General features: G+C 37.6%; 2 protein-coding genes across 2 annotated transcripts; both read right to left on the bottom strand.

Moving 5' to 3' along the window:
• Positions 1 to 4,141: 4,141 nt before the first annotated feature.
• On the bottom strand, positions 4,142 to 6,496 carry LOC127794728 (uncharacterized). The gene is made up of 2 exons (XM_052325976.1): positions 4,955 to 6,496; positions 4,142 to 4,801 (listed from the first exon to the last, which is right to left on the bottom strand). The coding sequence occupies exons 1-2, from the start codon at positions 6,494 to 6,496 to the stop codon at positions 4,142 to 4,144; spliced, it is 2,202 nt and encodes a 733-aa protein (XP_052181936.1).
• A 12,554-nt stretch (positions 6,497 to 19,050) lies between these two features.
• On the bottom strand, positions 19,051 to 22,178 carry LOC127794729 (protein FAR1-RELATED SEQUENCE 9-like). The gene is made up of 7 exons (XM_052325977.1): positions 22,166 to 22,178; positions 21,945 to 22,060; positions 19,866 to 21,602; positions 19,647 to 19,778; positions 19,468 to 19,542; positions 19,217 to 19,294; positions 19,051 to 19,104 (listed from the first exon to the last, which is right to left on the bottom strand). The coding sequence occupies exons 1-7, from the start codon at positions 22,176 to 22,178 to the stop codon at positions 19,051 to 19,053; spliced, it is 2,205 nt and encodes a 734-aa protein (XP_052181937.1).
• Between the last annotated feature and the right edge of the window lie 4,488 nt (positions 22,179 to 26,666).

Here is a 26,666-nt window from a genome sequence, read left to right on the forward strand (position 1 = left end):
AATCCCACATAATTCTACATTTCTTTCCTAGTATTAACGATATCCAGCTTCATTAAACAAAAAGTTATTAATGGCAGTTAGATAAGGAGGGGGATGAAGTATAAAGACTTTGTCGTCATTTGCCATTATTATTCGTGGCCCTTTGAATTTTCTGATGGCTTAAGCTTTCTAAAATTGTTATAAGTCTTCTTAAGCTTCTCTTTTTATTACTCTGAAAGCATTTTATTCCACTAAAACTTATTTGTTGTTTCCATGCAATTCAAATAGGCATGCAATTCAAGCGTCGTAGTGTGATTAGCGGTCAATTTTGTAAAATTTTGTTGTAATTATAATTTCTGTTTTGATTTTAAATTGGTTTCATTGAATAATTATCTGCAATATATATAAACATATATAATATATATCTATAATATATAATATTATAGCATATTACATATGTTGGGATGCAGCCATGCATGCGTGAAGGTTGGAGACTTAATTCAATTAAGGGCTCACATTAAAGATAGCAATTGGAAGTCCAGCGCATGCCCATTAACTTAAAGCCCAGCTGCTGATTGTAAATTGAAGCCTATTGAAGCCCCAAGCCTAGCCGCATGTTTAATCGGAAGCCTGATTTAAAGCCCAAACAGCAGCCCAATTTCACGGAACAGGCGCGCGACAGCTTCCAGAAACGCGGTCCCTTGTTCGTTATTACCCCATCAATTCAAGGGCATTTCAGTGGGTGTGTGATATGTATATAATCACGCACAGCAAGCAGTGAAAAAAAAAAAAGCCCCCATCGGCCATTTTCATTCCAGAATAAGGGGGAGAGCAATACAGAGGGGCTGGAGCGCTGGAGTGAGCATCACAGTGGTTCCATTGTTCTGTCCAACGCACAGCAGTGTTAATTTCAGTATTATTAATTTCTTATATAGTTGAATCTTAATTTCTGTTCTGTTATTTCATTGCGTCGATTTTACATTCTGTTCCTCATGCTATTCTGTTAGTTCCTTTAACTTCTGTTATTTCAACGCATTGTCATTTCTGTTCTCATTTCCATTTCAAATGCTTAGAGGTAGAATTTATAAGACAACGCTTATTAGTTTTTATTCTATTTCATTTACTGTTCGTTAATGGCAGTCTCTGTTCTTCCGATTCTGTTGGTTTAATTGATTACTGCTCTTTTAATTTTTGTTAATTAATTTCTGTATCAGATTACTGCTTTCGTTAATTTCAGCAACTTTACTTTCTGTCTTTGGATTTAATTTCTGTTATTTACATTGATGCAATTTATATTTTGTATTTTTTAAAATTTAATTTCAGTATTTTAAATTTCAGTACTTAATTTCTGTATTTTAATTACTGCCATTTAATTTCTAGCACTTAAATACTGCAATTTAATTCCTGTTACTTTAATTTTTGTCATTTAAATTCTCGTCTTTACTTTTCTGTATTAAACAGTGAAGATGTGTAGCTAATAAATTCTCAGGCCAAGGCAAAGACAGTGTTCAAAGCCAAAATTTCTCGAGTTAACTGAACTTCATTGAAAGTTGAGGCGTTTAAATTAATTTTTAGATTTTTGCAAAAACACTTGAGTTTGGATTGAGATATATGCCTAATCTGGAACCTTCATGCCATGTATGTGGGTTGACTAATTTGGAAATATCATCATTCATCCCCAGGCTTAAGTGTACTATATCCATTTCAGTTTATGGTAGTTGCTTAAGTTAAAGTCGGCATGCCATGTATGTCGGTTACTAGAATTAGAACTATCATCATCTCGAAACATAATCAATAGCAAATATCTTAAAATTAATTTAATTCGATGGTATTATAATTTTATGCTTGCTTGGGAAATGAATGGATCAGCACTGAAATTGTCTTGTCCCAAAACCATTTATTTTTGGTGATTATCTCAATTTTCCCCCATCTTACACCACACTATTTCATAATTTACTTTCATGCACTATTTTTACTTTTCTTTTAATAATTGACTTCCATGTGGATTCGACCTGGACTTACCAGTTTAAATTCTGTACTACATAAACCTCGTACGCTGGCAAGTGTGATCCCCTAGTGAGTGTCTTTAGAATAGTTAATTTTTATGCAAGGTTAGGAGTTGAATATAATTTTTGGTGCCGTTGCCGGGGAAGTCATTAAGAAAATAAACCAGTGTGAAAAAAAAAATATTATATATATATATTGTTGTGTTGTTAATATATGAGACTAAGGTTAGGTAGAATTCTTAAGCATCCACTTGATTTCATCTATCATTGATTATCTATCTGCCTTTGAATTTTCACTGCCATATTAATTAATGTCTCATTATTTTGATTACATGTCTGTATGGGAAAATATCTATGATTATAATGATCTCAATGTGCAAAGCAAGTCTAGACCGCTTAAGGATTACTTGTGCCCTCCAGAGCAACCAATTCCATCCTACACTAGACCTCCGGTTATTCACTATGATTTTAATTTCGACCCTTGTGCTAATCAGTCTTCACCTATAGATTCCTTTGAAAATCACGGCCATTCCCATCTAGATCTTAGTGAGGATGATGACCTTAGTGCGAGGTTGGAATATTTACCCCGGAAGGTAGAGTTGGTAGAAATACAAAACTTTCAAAATTTTAATGAAATAGAGGTTAGATGTTCAGTGTGTGAGTCGTCAAATCATAAAACATATTTTTGTCCTAAAATACCTATTTTGAAGAAAATTGTGAATAGGCAAAATTTTGATTTTTACCCGCACCACATTGAGGATAGGTTCCATTCTTTTCAGTGTCAGGGGGATGATCCTTATTTGTCAGGTTACGACCCAAATTTTTACACTTACCCCAGCTCATATGATGATCTGAATTCCTATTGGAGCAATGATTCTACATTTCAATTTTATGAACCTTTTCCTCCACCACCTTATCAATTTAAATTAGAGCAAGAGTTTATATCCGATGATTATCAACCTTCGTATGAAAAATCTTTAGAGGATACCCTTCAGGAGTTCATGGAAGGTCAACAAGTTTAAAATGAGCAAGTGGCCGAATTTCAAGAACAAACCACTGGGGCCATAGGTAAACATTATAGAACAATTTACTGAGTCTACTCAGACCTTGAGCGAGAGTGAGCCTGGAGAGTTTCAAACCCAACTCAATCAAGATCCTACAGGTCAATGTCTTGGGGAGGAATTTTCGTTCAGTAATACCATAGGTCATGACCAGATCCAACCTACAGCTGTCATTAGGAGTGATGAATCATTTGAGACACTTGAAGACCCTAGGACAAAACAAGCCATCACGGAAGGAAAATTGGACCAAAATGAGATAAGTTTAGAAGAAGAAGCCCAAGAGGAGAAATATAAAAATATCATAGATCTATCTGGGTTTGAACCTAAATTTTTATCCCTGAGGTTGGTCTATATCCTAAGGGATCAAATTAAACCAGACATGTGTGAGGTGTTTGTGCGAATTAATGTGTCATATTCTGATGCAATAAAATCAACACCTCTTAATGATAAGTTTTCAAAAGATGTATGTGCTTTCATAAGAAAAATCAAATTGCGTTATTTTGAAAATAATTTTATAAGTGAATTAAAACATGCGATAATTAATGTGATTCGAAGTGTAACTACTTATTTGATCATTAACAGGAATAAAAGAAAAAATAATATAATGAAAAAAATAAGAATAAAAGGCCATTGTTTTTGCCTTTTATGTAGTTTGTTTTAATTTTGAATGTGTGTTTGTGATGCTAACAATAAGAGTCCTTTTGTAAGCTTGGCCTTTCTTGAGGAATCATTTCTCGCCTTGATATTCATCAGGTATTCTCTATCCCTATCTATCTCTTTGATTAAAGTGCAATTCAAGTTGGGAGGAGGGGTTATTTATAGGCAGAATGACTTGAACATTGTTAGTATCGGATTTTGTTTTTGTGTTTAATTTTGTTTTTGTTGAGTGTGTCTAATTTTGTTGTCTGCTGGTTTGATGAAAAAAAATAAAATAATAATAATAAAAAAAATCCTTTGCATTTCAACTTAATGTTCTTGCATGCAGGGGCGGAGCCAGAAAAAATATTCAGTGAGGGCGCAACTTACTAAAGAAACAAATAAGAAACAATATAATAATATAAATATGCTAAAGATTAACATTATTTATTCAATACCTTATAATAGTTCTTTGCGATTTTTCATATTTTGATAACGTTGTATAATAACTTCATTATCAATGTTCGAAAATATCTCTTTCTCAACATAAACAACTAGGCTATCATTCATCCACTGATCTCCCATTCGATTGCGCAATCTATCCTTCACAATGTTCATTGCAGAAAATACTCTCTCGACAGTAGCAGTAGCAATCGGAAGAACTAGTACCAAAGTCAGAAGTTTGTACACCAACGGATATATTATGTTTTTTTTCGTCATAACCAACTTCTCTGCAAGATCACCAAGGCCTTTCAATCCTTCAAACTCTTTGTTAGAGCGCATATTAAAAATAAAAGTTTCTAGTTGATCATCAAGTGTTAGGAGATTTATTGATGAAAAATCTTCTGGATAAAACTCAGCAAGTTGAATCAATATTTTATTGTCAAAAGCAGAGAATGAATCTTTTGGACATAGACATGCTACACAAAGAAGCAGCTCGGTATTTGCCTCCGAGAAACGATCATTCAACTCTTGAAGTTGCATATCAATGACAGCATAGAATAAATCTACACGGAAATGATGCAAATATGTTATTTTTGGAGCTTGACGTTGTGGGCGACCACGAGCTGCACGGCGTATAAATATATCATCCATGTTTGGAACATCAATGTAGTGCACCTGACAAAAAGAATAGACTTGTTGCACAAACGAATCCCACCCATCATTTCTAGAAGACTGGAGTCATTGTTTGCATAGTTTCACCAATTCTATTGCATTTACAATATCTTGATCTTTTCTCTGTAATGCCTTTTATAATTCATTTGTCATTGCCAAAACAATTATCATCAAATGTAGATTAAATGCAAAATCAAATGATAATATTGACTCTAACAAATTATATGCTTCACCTTTTTTATCAGAATTTGATCCATCAACACTAATCATTTCAAGCACATCAATAACAGCTGAGAACATGGCAAGCAAGCTGATCAAAGAATTATAATGTGAACCCCAACGCATATCACCAGAACGCTGAAGGGTAGTTTCTTGATTAAGTCCCATTCCACTTAAAATCTCACCATTCTCCAATGCTTTTGCAACAATATTTGTTTGTTTCTCTCGAAGATGATCACAACATTTAGACGATGCTCCAACAATATTGACCACATCAGTAACCAAACGAAAAAAGTTAGAAATTGGAGTATTCTTCTTTGCCACGGCTACAAGAGCTAGCTGAAGCTGGTGAACAAAACAATGAATGTAAAAGGCGCAAGGATTCTCTTTTAAAATAAGTGATTTGAGACCATTGAACTCACCCTGCATATTACTTGTCCCATCATAACCTTGTCCTCTCAATCTAGACAAGCTTAAGTTATATTTAGAAAATGTCTTGTTTATTGCAGCCTTAAGTGAGAGAGCTGTAGTACTAGAAACATGCTCAAAACCAATGAAACGTTCATTTACTTGTCCACTATTGTTCACATAACGTAAAACAATTGACATTTGCTTCTTTGTTGACACATCACGAGATTCATCAACTAGAATAGAGAAAAATAAATCCCCAATGTCTTTGATAATAGCATTGATCGTTTCAGCAGCACAAGCACTTACAATATCCTTCTGAACATCGGGAGATGTTAATTTGCAATTTAAAGGAGCTTTGTTCATTGTAACTGCCTTAATCTCATCATTATGATCACCTAGAAATTGCAATAGGACTAAAAAGTTACCTAGATTCTTTGAATTCTCAGATTCATCATGACCCCGAAACGAAAGCCCTTGTCGCAACAAAAGTCTAATACAATCAATTGATGCAGTAAGACGAATACGATAGTCACTTCGTACTTGTTTTGACTGCTTGAAGAAAGCTGACTGAATGTGTTGCTCTTGATTCATCAAAGTCTCACACTTGATACGAGCTTTATTGTGTGCACTATCATGATCCCCAACATGAATATTAAGCTTGTCTTTACTTTTCCAATACGAGAATCCTTCACTAACAAAAGTATCGCCTCCTCCTTGTTTACCCACACTTGTTTTGAATAGATAACAATACAAGCAAAAAGCAGCATCTTTTAATACACTATACTCCAACCAACTACCAAACTCTTTAAACCAAGCAGGATTGAATCGTCTAGTTTGTGTCTGTCCAAATGGTCTATATGGAAAGTCATGATCTAGAGGCTGACACGGACCTTTTTGCATATAAGCTATCCGGACTTGATCTCTAATATTAACATCGTAATCCAAAATTGGAATCCTTAGTCCAGGATCGGTGGGAAGTTGTGTAATATCAAAAGTAACACTATTTGATTTTTCCCTATCAACATCTTCTACAACCGACAGAGATTTTCGTTTAAAAAATCTATCCATGACTGTTTCAAATTCAAGATAACAAATGATAATTAGAGAATGCACAAATTCATAAATTTATCAAGTGCATATGTGTAAATTATAATTGATCAATATCCAAATTACGTGCGCCTGTGCAATTGATCTAACAATAAAAATATAAAATTATGTACTCCTGTACAATTGATATCAAATTACGTGCACCTGTGCAAGTGATCCAACAATCAAAATATCACATTACGTGCGCATGAGCAATTGATCCAACAATCAAAATATCAAATTATGTGCGCCTGTGCAATTGATCCAACAATCAAAATATCACATTACGTGCGCCTGTGCAATTGATCCAACAATCAAAATATCAAATTACGTGCGCCTGTGCAATTGATCCAACAATCAATTAACCCAACATTAACATCATATTAACAATCAACATTAACAATCAATTAACATCACATTAACAAATTTATTTTCAAAAACAAAACCCAAACATCAATTAACCCAACATCAGTTAACAAAATTTAACTTCACCTAATTTTAAAAATGGGATAAAAAAATTTACCTTCTTGGATAAAAAAAAAATGATCAGCAACAGTACAGACAGGGGGTCGGGTCGCCTGTCGTCGGGTCCAGGGGCCGTGCGAGAGAGGGAGAAGAACAGAAGGCGTGGGCGGCGAGCGAGAGAAGGTTTGATTGTGAGGGAGCCTAGGGTTTGATTGATTGAGGGCTTGATTTGAGGGAGCCTAGCGGGCCTGAGTGCAGGCCAAACTCAATGGCAGGCCAAGGCCCAGTGAGGGCCAAGGCCCTCATTGGGCCTACATTGGCTCCGCCCCTACTTGCATTTATTTTGAATGGAAATTTAATGTGCTTTAATTGATGTTAGTTCTATTGCTTTGGATTTATACATTGGTAGCTAGTTGAATTTGCAGTTTGAATCATGAATACATTAATTTCTTATTTGAAAATGTAAATGTATGGGATTAGAATAAGTGATTTGCATGCATCGGGTGTTTAATAATTAGAAATTGGGTTATCGGTCATAAAGTCAGAGGTAACGGTAATTAGCTGATTAGCACATTGCATGATCTCTCAACAGAAGTGAAAACTATTACCTGAGTGAGTGTTTAAGCCTAAAAATCGTTGATTCTGGGTGAAATAACATTTACTCTAAATGTGCTTTATTGTTTATCTCATCTTTTCAATAGCTTCAAAACATCAATTTGCTTTGAATGTCTAAAATGATAGCGGATGAATTTGGCTGGTTTCAAACTCTGAATTAGTTGATTGAGTAACATTGTTTCAATTTGGACCTATTAACCTTTTTTTTTCTTCACATTAATTTTCCTTGCTAGCCCATTTGAGTCGTTATTAGCACAACTCCTTTCCTTATCCTCATCTAACCCGTAACCATATGAAGTTTATCTAACCTAGTGTGTCTTTGGAAATTAGTCCATCTAGGTATTTTCATATTTTTTTTTAAAAAAAAAAGGAAAGAAAAAAAAAAGAGAAGAAAAAAGTGGAAAAAAAAAAAAGGAGAAAGAGAGACGTTCGCTCAGCTGTTCAGCACAAGTGTTTCAAAATAAATGCTAAAAACAAAAGTAAAAAAAGTATGTCTAGCTTTGATATTAAGGTTAAAAAAAAAGAAAAAAAAAATTCTCGACACATCCTTTGAACTCCTTACCCTTTTATTTGACAACCTGTATTAACTTCATAGCCCCATTACAACCAAGCTGGTCCCTCTTGATGCTATACATCATGTGATCTCAGGATTCAAGTTCAGATTGAGGAATTCTGTTTAAATTCAGAAGTTATTCATTCAGGGCATTATTCCAGTCATGAAACTATGTCAATCTTTTTTTCTTTCATGAAAACCCGTTCGTTGTATTTGGGATGGCACCGACTTTGAATTTATTTGCAATTTACTCTTATAACGGTGCACATCTTGTGTATACACTTGAGGGATCGCTTTTATTAGAGAAAATATCCATAGTAAGATTTGGAGTCGAAACTTCGAAAGAGTAAGGTGGTGTACTAATTATACTGATTGTTGTTTCTAAGATTGTATGACCTTTGAGCAAAATCTAATTTAGAATATTCAATTGTATGCTAGATAACTTGTTCTATTCTATGCATTTCGGTTTCAAATTTGAAATTTTTATATTCATGCGATTATTGTGAATAAGTAGTGCAACCGGGGTGGTTCAAGGGCCCGAGGTGGTTCCCTTCCCCCTTTGTTGTGATCCTAACCTTCCTAGTTTCGGTGGGGTCTCTCTTGTGGCTGTGTTGATGCCGAGGAAAAGGCCTCGATTGGGGGGCCGATTGCGGTTGTATTCATGGTTCGGTCTTCGCACGTCAGGCAGCTGAGGCTTTCTCCATGTTGATGTATCCTGCCGACCATGTCCTAAGGTCGGCCAAGGTAGCGGGGGGCTTCCGAGCCAGTGAATCGAAGAAGGGACCCGCTCTCAATCCAACTGTAATGGCGTGTAGGGATACCGCGGGGTTGAGATCTTTGATCTGGAGGGTTTCTTGAAAGAACCTGTTCATGAACGCCCGTAACAGCTCATGTTCACCCTGTTTCAAGTTAATAAGACTGGTCGAGGTCCGGCGATGGGCTCGACTAGTGGAGAAGTGAGTGAGGAAGTGGGTGGCTAACTCGGAGAAATCGTGGATGGAATTTGGCTCCAAGGACGAGAACCGTAACATGGCCGACTTTCTCAGTGTGTTGGGAAAGGTTCGGCACATGATTGAGTCTGAGCTTCTGCTGATCAACATGGTAGCGTTGAAGGTGGTAAGGTGATCCTGGGGGTCAGTGGTGCCGTCATAGGATTCTAAGGCGTAAGGAGGGCGGAAACCATTGGGTAAGGGAACGGTCATGATGAACTCAGAGAAGGGATGGCTATGAGAGTATAGGGACGTGGAAGGCGAAAGAGTTGGAGTATGAGTAACCTGATGGTGTTGGTGGCAACTGCCCTCGGCATCGCAGTCAGCCCGTCCGTTGGGCTGGTCATACTGTTGGTTTTTTGTTAATTCGTCCATTCAATTGTGGAGCCGCTCGACTGTTTGGAGAAGCACCTTTATGACAGTTGGATTCTACGGAGGGTGATCGGGGTTGTTTGGCACTTGGGCGGGGGCGTTTCTGGTTCGCACCATGGTGCGATCGCTGGAAGCTTGGTTCGAAAGGCTTCGGTGAACTTATGGGTAGGTAAGTTTTATCGAGCCCCACAGTGGGCTCCAAATTTTCTTTCCTGACCAAAATGGGGACTATCGGAGGGGGAGTACAGGCTCCTGCCACGGATCCGTTTGGGGGGGGGGGGGCGGCTAGCACTCCGACGGTCGAGTCAGTAAAAGAGTAAGATGAGGCAGTGTATCAGTAGATCAGATGTGAGAACATACATTGGCTCTGAAGAGAACTGCTTGATATAGAAGGAGATGTCCTCATGCATGCATGAGACGTGTGTTTGCAGGTGATGTGACTGGCTATCCGGCGCTTGTGATGGTTCCTAGGTAGTAGCACGGTGGCAACGGGACCCTCATTAATGTGGATGAGATCCGTCATCAATGATGATGGGATCTGAGACGGTTATGCGGATATCTAGTGAGTTTGCAATGATACTGTGGCAGGCCGGTGTTGGGCCAAATCTGGGTCTAGAAGAGAGATCAGGTTAGGCCAAGATTGGGCCTAAGGAAAGGGCCGAGATTGGGCTTGGACGGTCCAACTATGATATCTAGAGATGATTAGCTCATGTGTGGGAATCGAGAAAACTTAGTGAGTCAAATTCTCTTCCGAGATTAGAGGTTTCCAAAGAATTTAATGCTTATTATTTAATTGATATCTGCTAAAAAAATTGACAATGAAATTGAATTAATAAATGATTAATATGACTTGAGAAAACTTATTAATTAATTGAGAGAAATTCACCATCACATGCAAATAATTATAAAATACTGTAAGGGTATTTTTGGTTTTAAATCAGATTAAATAAATAATTATATAACACAGATTAAATGAAATTTAAACCTTAATGCATTCGTTAATTAATTTATCATAAAGAATTCAGTTATTTATTTATTTTTTCTTTTTTATTTATCCGATTAATTAATTAGTTCAACTTAGGCTAATTAAAATCATTTTGGTATTGTGATCTAGTTCTTGTGGGATCGACATTCTTTTCATCACTCTATGCATATTTGACTAGGGTACACTTGTCCGAACTAATTGTGCATAAATCACACATCACTCATCAACCATACATCATCCTTTTTGGTATGGCAGCACATGCCTAACTTGCTCGGACGTCACTGGCACAACGATAACAATGCTCTCGCTCAGAGGCCGAGGAGACAAATACCCATCGTAAATTTCACTTGATAAACATATATAAAATATCATGCATGATCATATGCAACTCACACCACCATGTATATGCAAGGGTCTTTATACAGTGGTTATGGAAATATTTATTCTGATAGTTCCAAGCAAAAGTTCATATTGTTTACGTTATGCAAATTACGTCATTGAACCTATATTGGTACATTCCCAACCCATTTATGGCATAAGGCATTGGCCCAATATTCGTAAGTCAACTCGTTGATACTTGACGGGATTCTAACATACAATTACAGGTCCCTCATATAGGTAAATATTTTTATCACCTCACATTCAAGATTAGGGGTACCACCCGTTGTTACTCACATTATGGACTAGTTTAGCATCTTTGATAATATTAAATATTAGACGGAAGCCAGTCAGTTGATCGCCACAATCGCATCGAGTCTCCCTAATTCTTGAATAACCTAATTCACATCGGTTCAACATCATTCCTAAAGAAATAGGAGCGATACAAAGTCCCGTGGCAGTTAGAAATAATATCACCAGGGGTCACCTATTTAGTTTAAACCCACTGTTTACAGATTCAACAACAACTCATATATTATAAAATAATTACCATGTGTATTTGTATTATTAATGTGTGAAATCGAATCACGATGAGGAAGGAAATAAAATATGAAAAATAACGGAGATTTGTATAGAGATTAAGGAACACAAAGAGAGGGTTAAGAACTTGCCTTTAAAAAATTATTTATTATCTTTATCGTACTCCCGCTGTGAAGTAAAATATTTTACAAGAATTAATAAAATCATAATTTAAATTAATTAAATTTATCTAAGTATATAACATACAATACTTCTACAAGTTCTACCCACTTACCAGAATATCAAAATCCTTTCATTTTTCTCTCACTTTCTCTTCTCTGATTCTTTAATCTCACAGGGCACTACTCCCTTCAATTACACACTACTCCCTTCAATTACACAATACACTACTTATATACACATAGTGTTTGGGCACCAAGCGTAGCCCATTAAATTGGCCCATTTTCACCTAAGCTTTTTGCCCACTGAATTGCTTTATAATAATTTCATCCATTGCAATTTCATCCAGAAGTTGCTGATTTCATTCCCCAAAGATAAATCATAACCTATTTACTTTGTTACAAAGCAATTGAAATTTAAAAAGAATTAAATAAAGGCTAAGCTGAAGTCCGCTGCCTTACGTCCCATGCTCATGTTCCCAATTTTAGAACATATATTAATATAATATTAAATGAAATTATTTTTTCTATTATATAGTATATATTTGCTATCATAACTTATATATATTTATATATATTAGTTATATGCTTATACCATGTATTCAGGTGAGCATCCTTTTTATCTCCTCATTACAAATTTCCCTTTTTATTTATTTTATATTTTTATATATAAGATTTAAGATGGTAGCACGTGAGAGCCTTCTCCACCACACACCATAATTATTAATAAATATAACTTGTCTGCATTATATTTATAAATATAACTTTGACACTACTTCACAGAATCCATTGTTTCCTCTTAAGCCACTATTTTCCCAACTTACCATTTAATTCACCCATAGATTTCTCTGCAATTCCTTGGTTTGGCCCACTGAATTTATCTCCCAGCTCAATTATTTCCTCTTAAGCCACTATTTTCCCAACTTACCATTTAATTCACCCACAGATTTCTCTGCAATTTCTTGGTTTGGCCCACTGAATTTATCTCCCAGCTCAATTGTTTCCTCTTAGGCCACTGTTTTCCCAACTTACCATTTAATTCCCCCACAGATTTCTCTGCAGTTCCTTGGTTTGGCCCACTGAATTTATCTCCCTGCTGAAGGCTAATCATGATCTCACTGTTGCTCACTTCTTCTCCACGCATATACATATATCATATATTACATCTTATTCATATAAACACTGGTACTTATTTGCGTGTATAAATATTATATACACTAATTAATTAAATTACATATTCAATACTTCTAAATTTTCTTAATTAACTTAGGAGATTAATTAAATGCAATTACACCTTCAAGTAAAATTTTATTTGGATTAAACCATCAAAACCTAAAATTAATAATCTAAAATTATTCGATAAGGTCGATTTCATTCTCGAGCACTTACAAGACTTTTGTTTTATCTCGAAACCGCCTCAGGATTGTTCCTTACATAAAATCGGAGCCCCCTCAGGATTCCGTTGACTTCTCGGATGTCCCCTACGATAATTCAATTTTTCATCCTGAAACACAACTGTACCAAAAACTATTTTCATTCTAATTTCTTTTAATATCATAAATCCTGACTCGGGACCTTTGTCAATATCATATCATTTTTTTTAGGCATCTAGGCTCCAGGGCACTTCCTGTAATCGATTCGATACTGATTACCATAAAAAATTATATAAGTTTAATTTATCTAAAAATTACACTTATAGTCCAAGATAAATTACTCTTGAACTCTTTAAAAAATATGAGATATTACATTTATGGCCCTACAACCCCCAGAATTTAGTGGGGGAAACGATGCCTTGGTTGTAGATAAGTGGATGAGGATAGTGGAGAAGCACTTGCGGGCTATAGGAAGCACTGATGCATAAAATGTGCAGTTAGCGACTTTCTTGTTGGTTAGTGATGCAGAATTATGGTGGGAGATGAGTAACATCCCGCTCGAGCGATAGGAAGATCCAGAACAACTTACCCTGATGGGCCTACATGAACTTCCCAGGGGGGTCACCCATCATTGGATTGCCCCAGGTCAAGCACGCTTAACTTGGGAGTTCTTTGCCAACATTCAGCCCAAAAAGTATCCAGCTGGTGTTGTTTCCTTTCTTACACTATCCTCGATATATACTAACCTCTCTGGGCTCTCGGGGTATTACATTCTTCCCCCCTTAAGCACATGACGTCCTCGTCATGCGACCTTACAACTGGTCCCAGACCTTCTCCCCTTGGGGGCTGCCATCCTAGAAGCCTGCCAGAAGCCGCTCCTTGTACAGGCCCTCAAGCCCCGGCGCCACTCCCCGCCCTCATCGGACCGCTTTCGCCAAGGGTCGGCTCTGATACCACCTGTAACGACCGCTCGAGCGATAGGAAGATCCAGAACAACTTACCCTGATGGGCCTACATGAACTTCCCAGGGGGGTCACCCATCATTGGATTGCCCCAGGTCAAGCACGCTTAACTTGGGAGTTCTTTGCCAACATTCAGCCCAAAAGGTATCCAGCTGGTGTTGTTTCCTTTCTTACACTATCCTCGATATATACTAACCTCTCTGGGCTCTCGGGGTATCCCTGTAACATCCCGCTCGAGCGATAGGAAGAACCGGAACAACTTACCCTGAGGGGCCTACACGAACTTCCCAGGGGGGTCACCCATCCCTGGATTACCCCAGGTCAAGCACGCTTAACTTGGGAGTTCTTTGCCAACATTCAGCCCAAAAGGTATCCAGCTGGTGTTGTTTCCTTTCTTACGCTATCCTCGATATATACTAACTTCTCTGGGCTCTCGGGGTATTACATTCTTCCCCCCTTAAGCACATGACGTCCTCGTCATGCGACCTTACAACTGGTCCCAGACCTTCTCCCCTTGGGGGCTGCCATCCTAGAAGCCTGCCAGAAGCCGCTCCTTGTACAGGCCCTCAAGCCCCGGCGCCACTCCCCGCCCTCATCGGACCGCTTTCGCCAAGGGTCGGCTCTGATACCACCTGTAACATCCCGCTCGAGCGATAGGAAGAACCGGAACAACTTACCCTGAGGGGCCTACACGAACTTCCCAGGGGGGTCACCCATCCCTGGATTACCCCAGGTCAAGCACGCTTAACTTGGGAGTTCTTTGCCAACATTCAGCCCAAAAGGTATCCAGCTGGTGTTGTTTCCTTTCTTACGCTATCCTCGATATATACTAACTTCTCTGGGCTCTCGGGGTATTACAAGATGGCTAGACAAAGATTTGTGGGCAGAGAGCCTACATGGGCATAGTTTCAAAGGGTGTTTAATGATACGTATTTTCCTAAATGGATGTGAGCGCAAAAGGTATATGGATTCATTGAATTGACCTAGGGAAGCAAGACGGTAGCCCAGTACGAAGCATAATTTATTTCCTCGGCCAGATTTGCCCCAGAATTAGTGGCCTTAGAAGTAAGCAATGCGATGAAGTTCCAGCAGGGCCTATGACGTGAGATCATATATGCTTTAGCCTGGGCTAGGATTACAGAATATTCTATTGCAGTGCAACGAGCCTATGTCGTGGAACGAGAAATGATTGAGATGGGACTGGATCAAGTATTATGAAAGGGAGTAGGATCTTCACAATGGTGTAACAACGACAAGAAAAGAAGATGCTAGGAAGAGGCTGCAGATTTGTCTAAATTATACGGAAGCGATATGCTGGTACAATTATTGCATGCTCCGATACTCGAACAAGTACATGAAACACATTTTGAGCATGTCGGAAACTCAAATGTTCTTTATAGGGAATTTAGCAAATATTTCCAACGAAAATGGTGAGTTAAGCCTGATGAGGGAGAACTTACTCAACAGTTTTCGGATAAAGGTGGCGTCCGATGGCGACCGCCACAAATTTGCTATGAAGTTTGCCACTATTCCGGACTCTAGCAAGAATATATATGGGCTTATGCAGTGCACGCCGGATCTATCCGAACGGGATTAGGTGGAATGCTTGTTCATGTTGTCCGTGAGATAAGATTGTTACGCCGCAGAGATGGGGAAAGGGAGAGGTTTAGGATTCATATTTGTTCTCCAGATGGGGGCTAATCGTGTGGTGGGCTCTTCGATTATGGATTTCTTGGCCGCAATGTGGTATTCTATTTGGGGTTTCTGATTGGGTTCCCATTGGGGATCTGTTCGGGTTTAGCGAGAATGGGGTATGTTCGCGGTCTGAAGGACAAATATGAGTTTTCATCTCAGGATATTTCAAGAATATTAAAAATAAGTTACGAAAAACAAAATGTTTGGTTACAAATAGAATTTCTCTTTGCTAAATGTACGCACAAAGTTGACGCCCAAGTTGACGCACAGCAGGAAAAGGACGAAAATACCCTCTGAAATGCCACTCAAAACATTGTTGCTTCTCCTTCGCTACTCTTTATCTCTCTCTCTATTCTCTTCTATTCTCTCCCGCCCGTGCTCATTCCGTCCAAGATTTCTTAAGTTATCAATTTTATTTCAAGATTTCTTAAGTAATCAATTTTATTCATTCAACTGATAAGAATTTGTATTGAGAATTTGTATTTGCAGAGCTATAATTTATTTATTTTTTAAATATATAATAGCCATTTTGCCTTATTAAATTTTTTTTTTAACTTTTCTTCTGTTTGGCTCGTTTTGTGACTGATACATTGTTATAATTAAAAAAAAAATATTTAAGATTAAATTATTTATAAATATATATTTTAAAAATAAAAATATATTTAACTGATTATCATCTTTTAAGTCATCAAAACAAAAAAACATAGAGTAATGCTATTCGGCCAGAAGTAGTGCCCGAAGAAGTGCCACCGCCAGAATATCGAAAAATATCGCGATATTTTTAGGCCAAAATATTGGGGAATCTCGCGATATGATTTGTGGCTCAAAATCATGTATTTCAAAATTTTCGGCCTTCTTCGACCCTCTCCTCCTCCTTTCTCAGAACGACCCCTCCCTCTCCTTTCCCTTTTTCTTGCCAAGCCCTCGGTCTCCCTCTCCCTGCCTCCCTGCCTCCCCTCACCTTACTGGCTATCAGTGTCTCTCTCCTTGTCGGTCGTAGGTCTTTCTCTCCCTGCTGGCCGTGTCTTCCATCCCTCTCGAGCTAGCGCTGAAACGACCCTCTCCCTGTTGGCCATTGGTCTTTCTCTGCCTACTGGCCGTTGCTTCTCTCACTGTCGCCCGCACTGAAACGACCCTCTATCTCCCTCTCCATTGAAACAGCTTCCTTGCCTCCTCCTGCAACATCTTTCGTTGTATCTCAATCATTCTGATCTTTGATCTAACCGTTTGATCTTCGATCCGAGCATATTTTCACGGTATAAGTGGCCCAGATTTACACGAAGGTAAGTCTTTTAGTTTTATCAGTAATGATTTCCGACATACATCCATGATATATATGTATATACGCGCAATTTGGGTTTTTTGAAAGTTTAATCGTGATTTATGGAGCATCTTTGTGATTTATTTTGGATACTAGGCATACATAATCTTTGTGATTTATTTTGGATACTCGGCATCTTTGTGATTCATTTATTTCTGTGATTCATGTATCATCTTTTTTAGCATCTTGGATCCATGAATGGAAGTGTTGAATTATTTATTCTCTGGTAATATTTTTTGGGTCACTGGGTGAGGAATCCAGGAATGGAAGTGTTGAAATTGTATGATCCATGTCTTAGTTTTCAATTGACCCATGTTCCAACTGAAATTGTATAATTAGTTAGGTTTGTTCCTTTAGTAATAATAATTTTTTTTTAAAAAAAAAAGACAGTTTGGTGCTCTATTTGATTAACCATTGTTTGACTAGAATTTATTATTTTGTATTGAGAAGTCTGAGTGCGACTACTATTTGTTATGGTTCTTTAATTTATTGTTTTCAATTTAACCATTGTTTGGTCCTCTATTTGATCCAAGCATATTGTTTTGTTTAAGAATATAAATTTTATTTGTTATGGCTCTATTTGATAAACTTTATTTGTTTTGTTTAAGAAATTTACTATCTCAGGATTTATGGCTTCTATTTTAGAAATGGAAGAAGCTTCAATTAACTCATGTAGTTCGCATCAGACAATTGTGTGTAAGCACGGTGTATCTGTAAAGTGCTACACATCATGGACTAAGAGTAATCCTGGAAGAAAATTCTTGAGATGTCGGTTTTGGAAGGTAATTTATTCTCTTATAAATGTATAAGTCATTAATATAAATGAAATTAATTGTTGGATGATTTGATGGACATGATGATGATTGTAGATGGTTTCAATGGATCGATGATGAACGCACAACGCGTGAGAAAATATTATGTGGAGTATTGTTCGATAAGGGGAAAGCTTTAGAAGAACAAGTCAAGATTTTTCAAAAAAAGACTTTAAGAAAAAAAGAAAAGTTATTGAAGCTTCAGATAGAGCTTAGCTCTATTGTACAAGAAAATATAAAATTAAAAATGAAACTTCAAGAGTATAAAACAAAAGACAAAAGGTTTGTTAAAGGTATGATAGTGTTAGGATTGGCTTGTTTTTTATTCAGTTTATGGGTGATGAAAAATAATGGAAGTAGATTTAGGTATTTTGCTTTGATGTAATTATGTACTTGTGTATAGTACCTAAATTAATGATTGTGTTTGTTGTTAGTATTTTCATACCAATGATATTTGAAGATATGTTTGTATTAGTATCCATCACCTTTATGTACGTGTATGTACATCTTTCTCACCATCTAAGGTATGGAAGAATGAATAGCCAAAGATATATCTTGCACTTGATTTCAAAAAATCCATGGACATGATGTAAAGAAAGATATATCTACCAAATGCCAACATTCCAGAATTCTCGCATCAAGTCCAGCAGCTTGGATGGAGAAGAATTGAATTGAAATTACAAACTTAACAATGTCTAGGCTTATCTTCTGTGTGAGTGGGGTTGCATCTTTTTATTTATTTTTCTCTCCTTTCTTTGTTTCTTTGTGAGCGTTTCTTTTTTTTTTTTCCCCTTTTAATTTTAGGAAAGAGTTGATTTTCTATGGATCTAAAACAAACTTGAGCATGTGTGTAGAGAGGAGGGGACCTAATGCGCATATCTTACAATGTTTCCTTTGTGCAATTACCATATCATGCAGTGTGACAATATTTTCTCAAATCCAATACAGTATCAAATCCAGCTGTTATGGCAAACACATAAAGAACAATGTGACTTTATTTTTTCTTTCAATGCATCATTCCATAAATACGCAGACACTTGGATGATCTTTGCATATCAACATGGAAAATAATAGGGAACAAAAGGCAGGCTATGTCATTAAACTATGATGCTAAGCATCACGATGGGGTAAATGATCCATAATCATACAAACAAGTCTAGCATAGTAAATCTGCCCTAACAATAATAAAGGGTGACAATTAGCACAACCATTTTATAGAAGCTCAATACAACTTGAACCAAGCCTTCTTCCATCTACTTGAACTTGAGAACCTGCATCCTTTTTAACTACTCTGCTCAATAAAGGCACAAAGTTTCAGCTATACCACAATGTAGCATGTTTGAGAGGCTGGAAGTTGCTCATAACGTTTCACCTGAATAAAAATCTACTTTTCATGAAGGACAATGCTAAGACACATCCTGTCTCATAAGCAACAACATCTAATTCCAAGTCAATAGGTTTTACTGAGAAAATTTAAAAATTGCCTTGGCTGTCCTATCTATGAAGAGAGGCATGGTAATGTAGTGCTTCATTCGACAAACAAATTCCATGTGCTTCTTTGCCTGCAAGCGTGAAAACACAAAATATGAGAGTAAACTATGAAAGTAAAACACTAAACACAAAAATTCTCCTCTCAAGTGAGAGGTAAAACCATTGCAGTTCGTATATATTAACATGTAAAAAACAGTAGACCACATCCAGTTTCAACACTAAAAGGGTTACACATGCCTCAAACATCTGGTGGGTTGTCATCGGGTTGTGGATGGGGCACGTACATTGGCATGAAGGGTTGAGCTGTACCAAAAGAAGCCTGCAAAAGAAAAAAGCAAGCACTAGAATATAACCTAAACGAAAGTCCAAAAATTTAAAAAATGACAACTTAGATTATTACCCAAATATCATCCAAGTACTTACCATTAATTCTGAGCATGAGAATGATGCCAAATCGTGATATTGTCCTTGTGTAAATCCTTCACTAAATACTTGATTGTCTTGAATAATGTTTTGCATCGGAGCATTGCCTTCGTTTACTTTCGAGGATCCCACCTAGACATCAAACGAAAGTAACGACCATTACAATTGGAAATTTGAACACTACATTATTAGATAATTAAACAAAAGATTATAGCATACCTTCGCTTTTTTGGAACTCCTTTCCAATGGCACCTTCTTCGCTTTCTTAGAACTCGTTTCCAATGGACCCTTCTTGCGAAGCTTCCTAGGGGCTCCCTTTGTCTGCGAGCATCTTGGATCCAAAATTTGCACGCTTGAAGCTGTAGCTGCCTCTCCAGAATCAGGAAATTGTTCTTGCACACTATCTTCAACATGTATATTACTACCACAACTAGGCTTCGTATTAGATTTCCTCAATGCAGCCAATTGAGATTCCATCCACTCCATAGTTTCCTGGGTACTATCTTCATCATCTGCAACCAAGTCTGCAATCTTTGCAAACACACTGCACAGCTTATCGTATCTTAACTGACTAGGCGTACTAATCCAACCGTTATAATTAATCTTTACTCTCGTGTAGGATCTACTGAGATCTCTCCTCCACCGCCTTAAGATATACTTGTCAGGAAGTGATCTGATACCATCTCGAATCAATACTGTGACCATATGTCTGCATATTATTCCCCTAAACTCAAACATATGACAACTACAAATAAAATTGCATTTCTCTTTGTCAATATCAACTGAAAATTTTCTCTCCTTGAATCTTTCGTCAAATATGATATCTTCGCGCACCTTGTACCTCGTACCAAGCGACCCCTCCTCGATAGACACAACCTCGCAATACATCTTCCCTGCGAACTCATTCTGAAACTCCTTGAATTTTGAGATTGTGTATACTTTTTGAAATTGTTTCTCCATGGGATATCTCGATGCGCATGGGACCATCTGAGAAAATGACTTAACGTCTGCCTGAAACTCCTTTTCAACTTTAGACCTCAATGCACGCTCATATTGTTCAACAAATTGCTTCAATGAAGTTTTTGAGTGTACATAACCATCGAAAAATGCATTCATGCTCTCACTCCGCTGGGTTGTTGACATCCCTGCCCAAAAACTAGTTTTCAAGAAACATGGCACCCAACGGGCTCTTTGTGTGTATAGTCCAGACAACCAATCGTTGTCATGCAGTGCATATTTCTCAATCATTAAACTCCAACCTTGCTCGAATACTTCAGGACTATGTGATTCATACACAACATCATGTACAGCCGAAAGAATTGAAGCCTTGTAACTATGGTTCCCAAACTTTTCAGGCAACTTCTTTAGTATATGCCACAAACACCACCTGTGCTTCGTGTTAGGGAAAACTATCTCAATTGCGTTTTGCATAGCCCTATCCTGGTCAGTGATTATTCCAGTGGGAGCTTGATCCTCCATGCACTGAAGCCATGTACTAAATAGCCACACAAAAGTCCTAGTGTCCTCGTTCGAAAGTAGACCACATCCAAATAGTGTCGACTGCCCATGGTGATTTACACCAACAAATGGAGCAAATGGCATGTCGTACCTATTGGTCAGGTATGTGGTGTCGAATGTCACAACATCGCCAAATTCCTTATACGCTTGTCTACATCTATTATCCGCCCAAAATACATTCCTCAATCGATACTCTTCATCCAAGTCGACACTAAAGTAGAAACCCGGACAAAGGGCTTGCATTTTAGAAAAATACGCTTGAATAGCAACAGCATCTCCTTCCCCAAGTCTTAACTTTCTCACCTTATCAATATAATTTCTACAATCTTTTTCCACAAATGTCAGATTCTCATACCCACCAGCCTCAACAACAGCTGAGTTATAACTTTTCTGTAGCGAGATTCCAGCTATATCATTAACTTGAAGTTGTCGCTTCACCTGATCGTTCAACTGTCTATTACATTTATACAACCTAGATTTGCTTGGACTTGTTTCATGGTTATGCTCAAGATGGATGGTGCTTATTTGCCATGTTCCTAAAACAACTAATATGGCTGTGATCTTAGCTTTACACCCTATTCGAATTGTTGGTTGAGGCTTCAAAGAAGTGCTAGCTTGACTAGTTCTTTTGCCCTCTCGACTACATGCATAAGTCACATATCTTACGACCCCATCCTCACCCTTCTTCGAATTCTTTTTTTTTATTGGAAAACCCACATGGTAAGCATATTGTTTGTAAAATTCATAAATTTCATTCTCATAATTGAATTTTATTCCAACCTTAGGGACAAGATCATTGTATTCTCCTGCTACTTCGTCATTTAACGGAGGACCCTCATTATCTTGGCAATTTTCCTCATTATCTTCGGCTAATTCCGGAAGCACACTATGATTCACTAGATCAAACAAGGCACACGCATAAGAGAATACAATGTTACCTATATAATTTGCATAAAAATTTTGTTTTTCTTGTTTTAAATCACTAATTTTCTCATACATACCTATGTTACTCATTGGGGCTTTCCTTCATCTCCTAAATTATAATTGATTGCCTACAATCAAATTAAAAAAATTATAGAAAATCAATACTTTATTAGAAGTATAATATGGTACATGAATATATACAGAGAAATAGAAACAATGGAAACCAACAATAGAAACAATGTTAGATTATTCATGTGTGCTAAAGACATTTTAGTCATCAGCACACATTTTAGTCATCTTTGTATCTGATGTGTGCTAAAGTCGCAACCCTGCTCATTTTAGTCATATTTGTATCTGATGTGTGCTAAAGATGAATTCGCAACCCATCATCACATTTGAATAATCTTTGTATTTGATGACTAAAGTCTTTTAGACACAAAATGTGGTCTAACTCAATAGAAACAATGTCTAACACATTAGATACAAAGACGTCGCAACCCAAATGCGGACTGTCAGTCGCCACCAGCCACGGTGGCCGGTGGTTTCCAGTGATCATAGGCAACCACCAGACACCCAAAGGCCCATCGACCAACATACCCTAAAACTAGCAAGATCCAACGGCACAATCTCCCTAGATCTAACATTAAAGTCTCGGCCAAAGCTAGAAAATGTGTATATACGTATATAGGATGGATGTGTGCTCATGACTAAAATGTCTAAAAGACTTACCTCCCTCCTTTTAGATCGGAGCCAATGGAGTCGAGAGAGGGCCGGAGATGAAATCGTACGGGCAAAAGACGATGACCCTTCTTCGATCCGAGAAGACGGGTCGCACTACGGCCAGTTTAGTTTTGAGTGATGGGGGAGGTCGATTTAGAGAGAACAAGAGAGAGCAAGTAAGAGAGAAGGTAGTGAGAACAGTGAGAGACTTCGCGATGGCTAGGGTCGAACAAGAGAGAAGACACAGAGAGAGAGCAACTGAGAGAGAAGATAGAAGGGAGTCAGAGATTAAGCGTCGGAGCGAGGGAAGGACTCAAATTTGAATAGGGGTATTTCTGTCAATTGGATAAGGGGTGAAATTGTAATTCTCTTCTGGGGGTGGCACTTCTTCGGGTACTACTTCTGGCCGAATAGCATTACTCAAAAACATATACCTCTTAAAACACATAAAAACAAGGCATCATGCCATCATCCATAAGAAACAGCGAGATAGAGCCATCCAAATTATTTTCTACTTCAAAAACCTTAATCCATCCCCTGGTTTCTAACCATAAGGCTCAGAGTCTCTATTACCAAAATGAACAGAAAAAGCAAATAAATAGGATAATGTAACCTGTTGTGAGATCTACGAAGTTCTATAAGTAGTGTCTGAGTCCTCTAAGGGAGTCAGTCTCAGTATCAAAAGACTCTTATAAAATAGTATATCATGACCAGTTGAATGGGATGAGATAACCCAAGATACAAGTGCACTACCAATTACACCTTACCGTCCAAAAACAATTTAAATCGTTATCATCTTCTTAATCAAAATTCATACATCCATAATTAAATTGAATTTTCTAATCCAAAGAAAGTAATTAACACCACTCTCCACTCTCCTCTCTAAAGAGCTGCCGGTTTTCAGCCAAGATAATAAAGCCACATAAAAAAATTATTTGTGCCAGTAGAGAAGCAGCACAAGACTGAATGAAAACTCAAGACATTGTTATACATCCATCAAACAATTATACATCCGGCGGCAAGAAATGTCTTTCCTCTTTCTTAGATCTGGATCTTGTCCCAACCCGTCGAATCCACTGCAGATTTGGTTTCTCAAGGGCGGGTGGTGGCCAGCGGCGAGCAGCGGTTGCTGGAGAAGGCGAGAGCAAAGAGGCGGCAGCAGCAGTTGCTGGAGAAGGCGACGCGGCGGCGACAAGAGAGAGATCCGGCGGGTGCTGGTACGCGGTGGCGGAGGCGAGAGGGATCCGGGGCTGACTGCTGGAGACGGTAGAGAGAGAGAGAGAGAGGGAGAGAGAGCATGTGAGGGGAAAATAGAAAGGGCGAAATTATCATCCTTAAAATGAAAATATCGCGATATTTTAATTGTCAATTTATCGTGATATTTTAATTGTTAATTTATCACGAATTCTATGCTGTGCGTCAACTTCTGCGTCAACTTTGTGCGTACAAGTAGCAAAACTCGGTGGGAAGCTACTGCAGCAGGCGTTTCCTAAAATTTCGAAAAGAACAAGGGATGGTGGCAAGCTACTGCAGCAAGCATTTCCTAAAATTTTGAAAAGGACAAGAGATGGTGGCAAGCTACTGCACTGCAGCAGGCTCCTTGTTTTGTCAAATAAATTTAATTTAAAATTAAAATTTTCCTAAAATTATTGATAGATGGCAAGCTACTGCAGCAAGCGTTTCCTAAAATTTTGAAAAGGACAAGAGATGGTGGCAAGCTACTGCAGCAGGCGTTTCCTAAACTCCCCTCATCTCTCTCCCGCCTCCTTATTCATTTCCCTCCATCTCCCTCCCTCCCTCATCTCTCCCGCCCCATCATCTCCTTCGCCGCCTGACTGTCGCAACCCTCTCCTTCTCTGTCTCCGTTTCCTTCTCCTTCCCCTTCTCCAGCTCCGTCTCCTTTTCCGTCTCCGGCTTCGGCTTGGCTCATTCTCCGTCTCCGACTTCGGCTCCGTCGCAGTTCCCTCAACTAACACCGTCGCGGTTCCATCTCTATCGCGGCCTCTAGCTCCAGCAGGTATCTCTCTGATTTTGTTGCAGTAAAGAACATATTTTGTTTTTGGTGCTTAGTTTTCCTCCTCATCCATGGATTTATCTCTGATTTTATACTTCATCGTATCAGTTCTTCATTGCAAAAGGCATTTTGAGTTCGTGTGAAAGGGGTTTCTGTTTCGCCCACACGCCTGTTGGATTAATACTATTTTTCTGATTGCATTACTTCAGTGCATTTAAAAAAATTCGAATGATTACCTTAGTTTGGCAATTTGCTTATTCCACTTCCACGAGTAAGACTTTTCATTCAAGCTTTTAATTATTTTATTTGTATTCATGCGTACAATTAATATTGAAAGAGAATACATACAAAATATCTTAAATGTCATCCCTATTAATCTGAAGGAAAAATGAGATAAACCATACAAAATAGAGATAATATATATAAATCCTAAGTTTGGTAGATAATTACTCAAATATTCTATCATATTTTCACCAAGAAGAGTGATTATTACAATCACACCTTGTTGTCAACTATACTGTTATCTCCCAGGAAATCAACCATAATTATTTCAATCACATTTTCCCCATTATTATTATTATTTAAAAATATCCAATTTTTAGACTAAAGTACAAAACACGTGATTTCAATATAGACATAATCTCCTAACAAAAATAATTCTTTGATATATACTGAGCAAATCAAATGATCAGTTTCTAGATTAAGTTGCCTGTTTGGCTTTTGATGCCTGATTAGAATTAGCAAGAACTGTGGCAGTTTGATGAATCTTAATTAAAATCTTTGTTCTAAGTTTTTGCTTTGAATTTGAGTAGCAAATACAAGAGAATTGAATTGTTCATCCTAGCTATGAGAAGCAAGCCAGCAGCCAGCCCTCATCAACTTTCCATAATTACATGCGTTACCAGTGAATTGTTCTAGTGCAACACTTCTTTTTGTTTTGTGGTGGGCGTAGTAGGGATTGAATGGACCAATAATTTGGGATTAAGTTATTCTTATTCCATGTTGTTTGGGAGTGGAAACCATTAGTGCGTGCTATAGTTATTTGTTTCTTCTAAACAGCTTTTGCTAATTTCTTTCTTGTTTTTTTTCCCCATTTTTCTTTGCCCTCTATGTATGTTAGTTTGGTTTCTTCATTACTTTGTCTAGTAGTATTTATGTTTTCATGCTTTAGCTTCATGCACTTGGGTAATTTTCTTAATTTTTTGAGTTGTAACCTCAACACTTTTTGTGATTGGGGGCGTCTTTGTGTAGGTTTGTCTTTTGGTTTCTTTATTGAATCTCTTAGTAAAAAGAAAAAATGAATATATGTCATAATGTCTTTTAATCCCTTTTTTTCAATGTAAAATCTTTGTTCTTAAATTATGAATCATTCATATTCAATTTCCAAAATTTAAATGATAGGGTCAAAAAATCAATCTTCCAGACTCTAGATTTATGCTGGCGAGATGCCTTCATGTTGAAGGCCAACTCAATCTGTTGGAGTTTTTGCCACAGATTACTCATTAAGGCTAATTAAAAAACCTACCCGAGCAATTTAACACAATATTTGTCAAGTCCCTAACTAAATTACAGTCCCTAACTAAAAAATCTACTAAGGTACAGGTGAATTCCCCATTAGAGTCCCTAACTAAATTACAGGTATATTAACACAATATTTGTGAAGTCATCCTGCCAACAGTGATGAGATCAGCCAAGCACACATGTAGAATTAGCCATACGAAATTTGGTCTAAAACCATGTTAACAAAAAACACTAATATCCTAGTGGATTGCAAATTAAATCAATCAATTCCGAACTAGAAAGGGCAGCCACATATATAAATTTTTTTTAAATGCAATGCAATA

This window comes from Diospyros lotus, chromosome 2 (genome assembly GCF_014633365.1).
Source record: "Diospyros lotus cultivar Yz01 chromosome 2, ASM1463336v1, whole genome shotgun sequence".
In the NCBI taxonomy this organism is placed as follows: Eukaryota; Viridiplantae; Streptophyta; class Magnoliopsida; order Ericales; family Ebenaceae; genus Diospyros; species Diospyros lotus.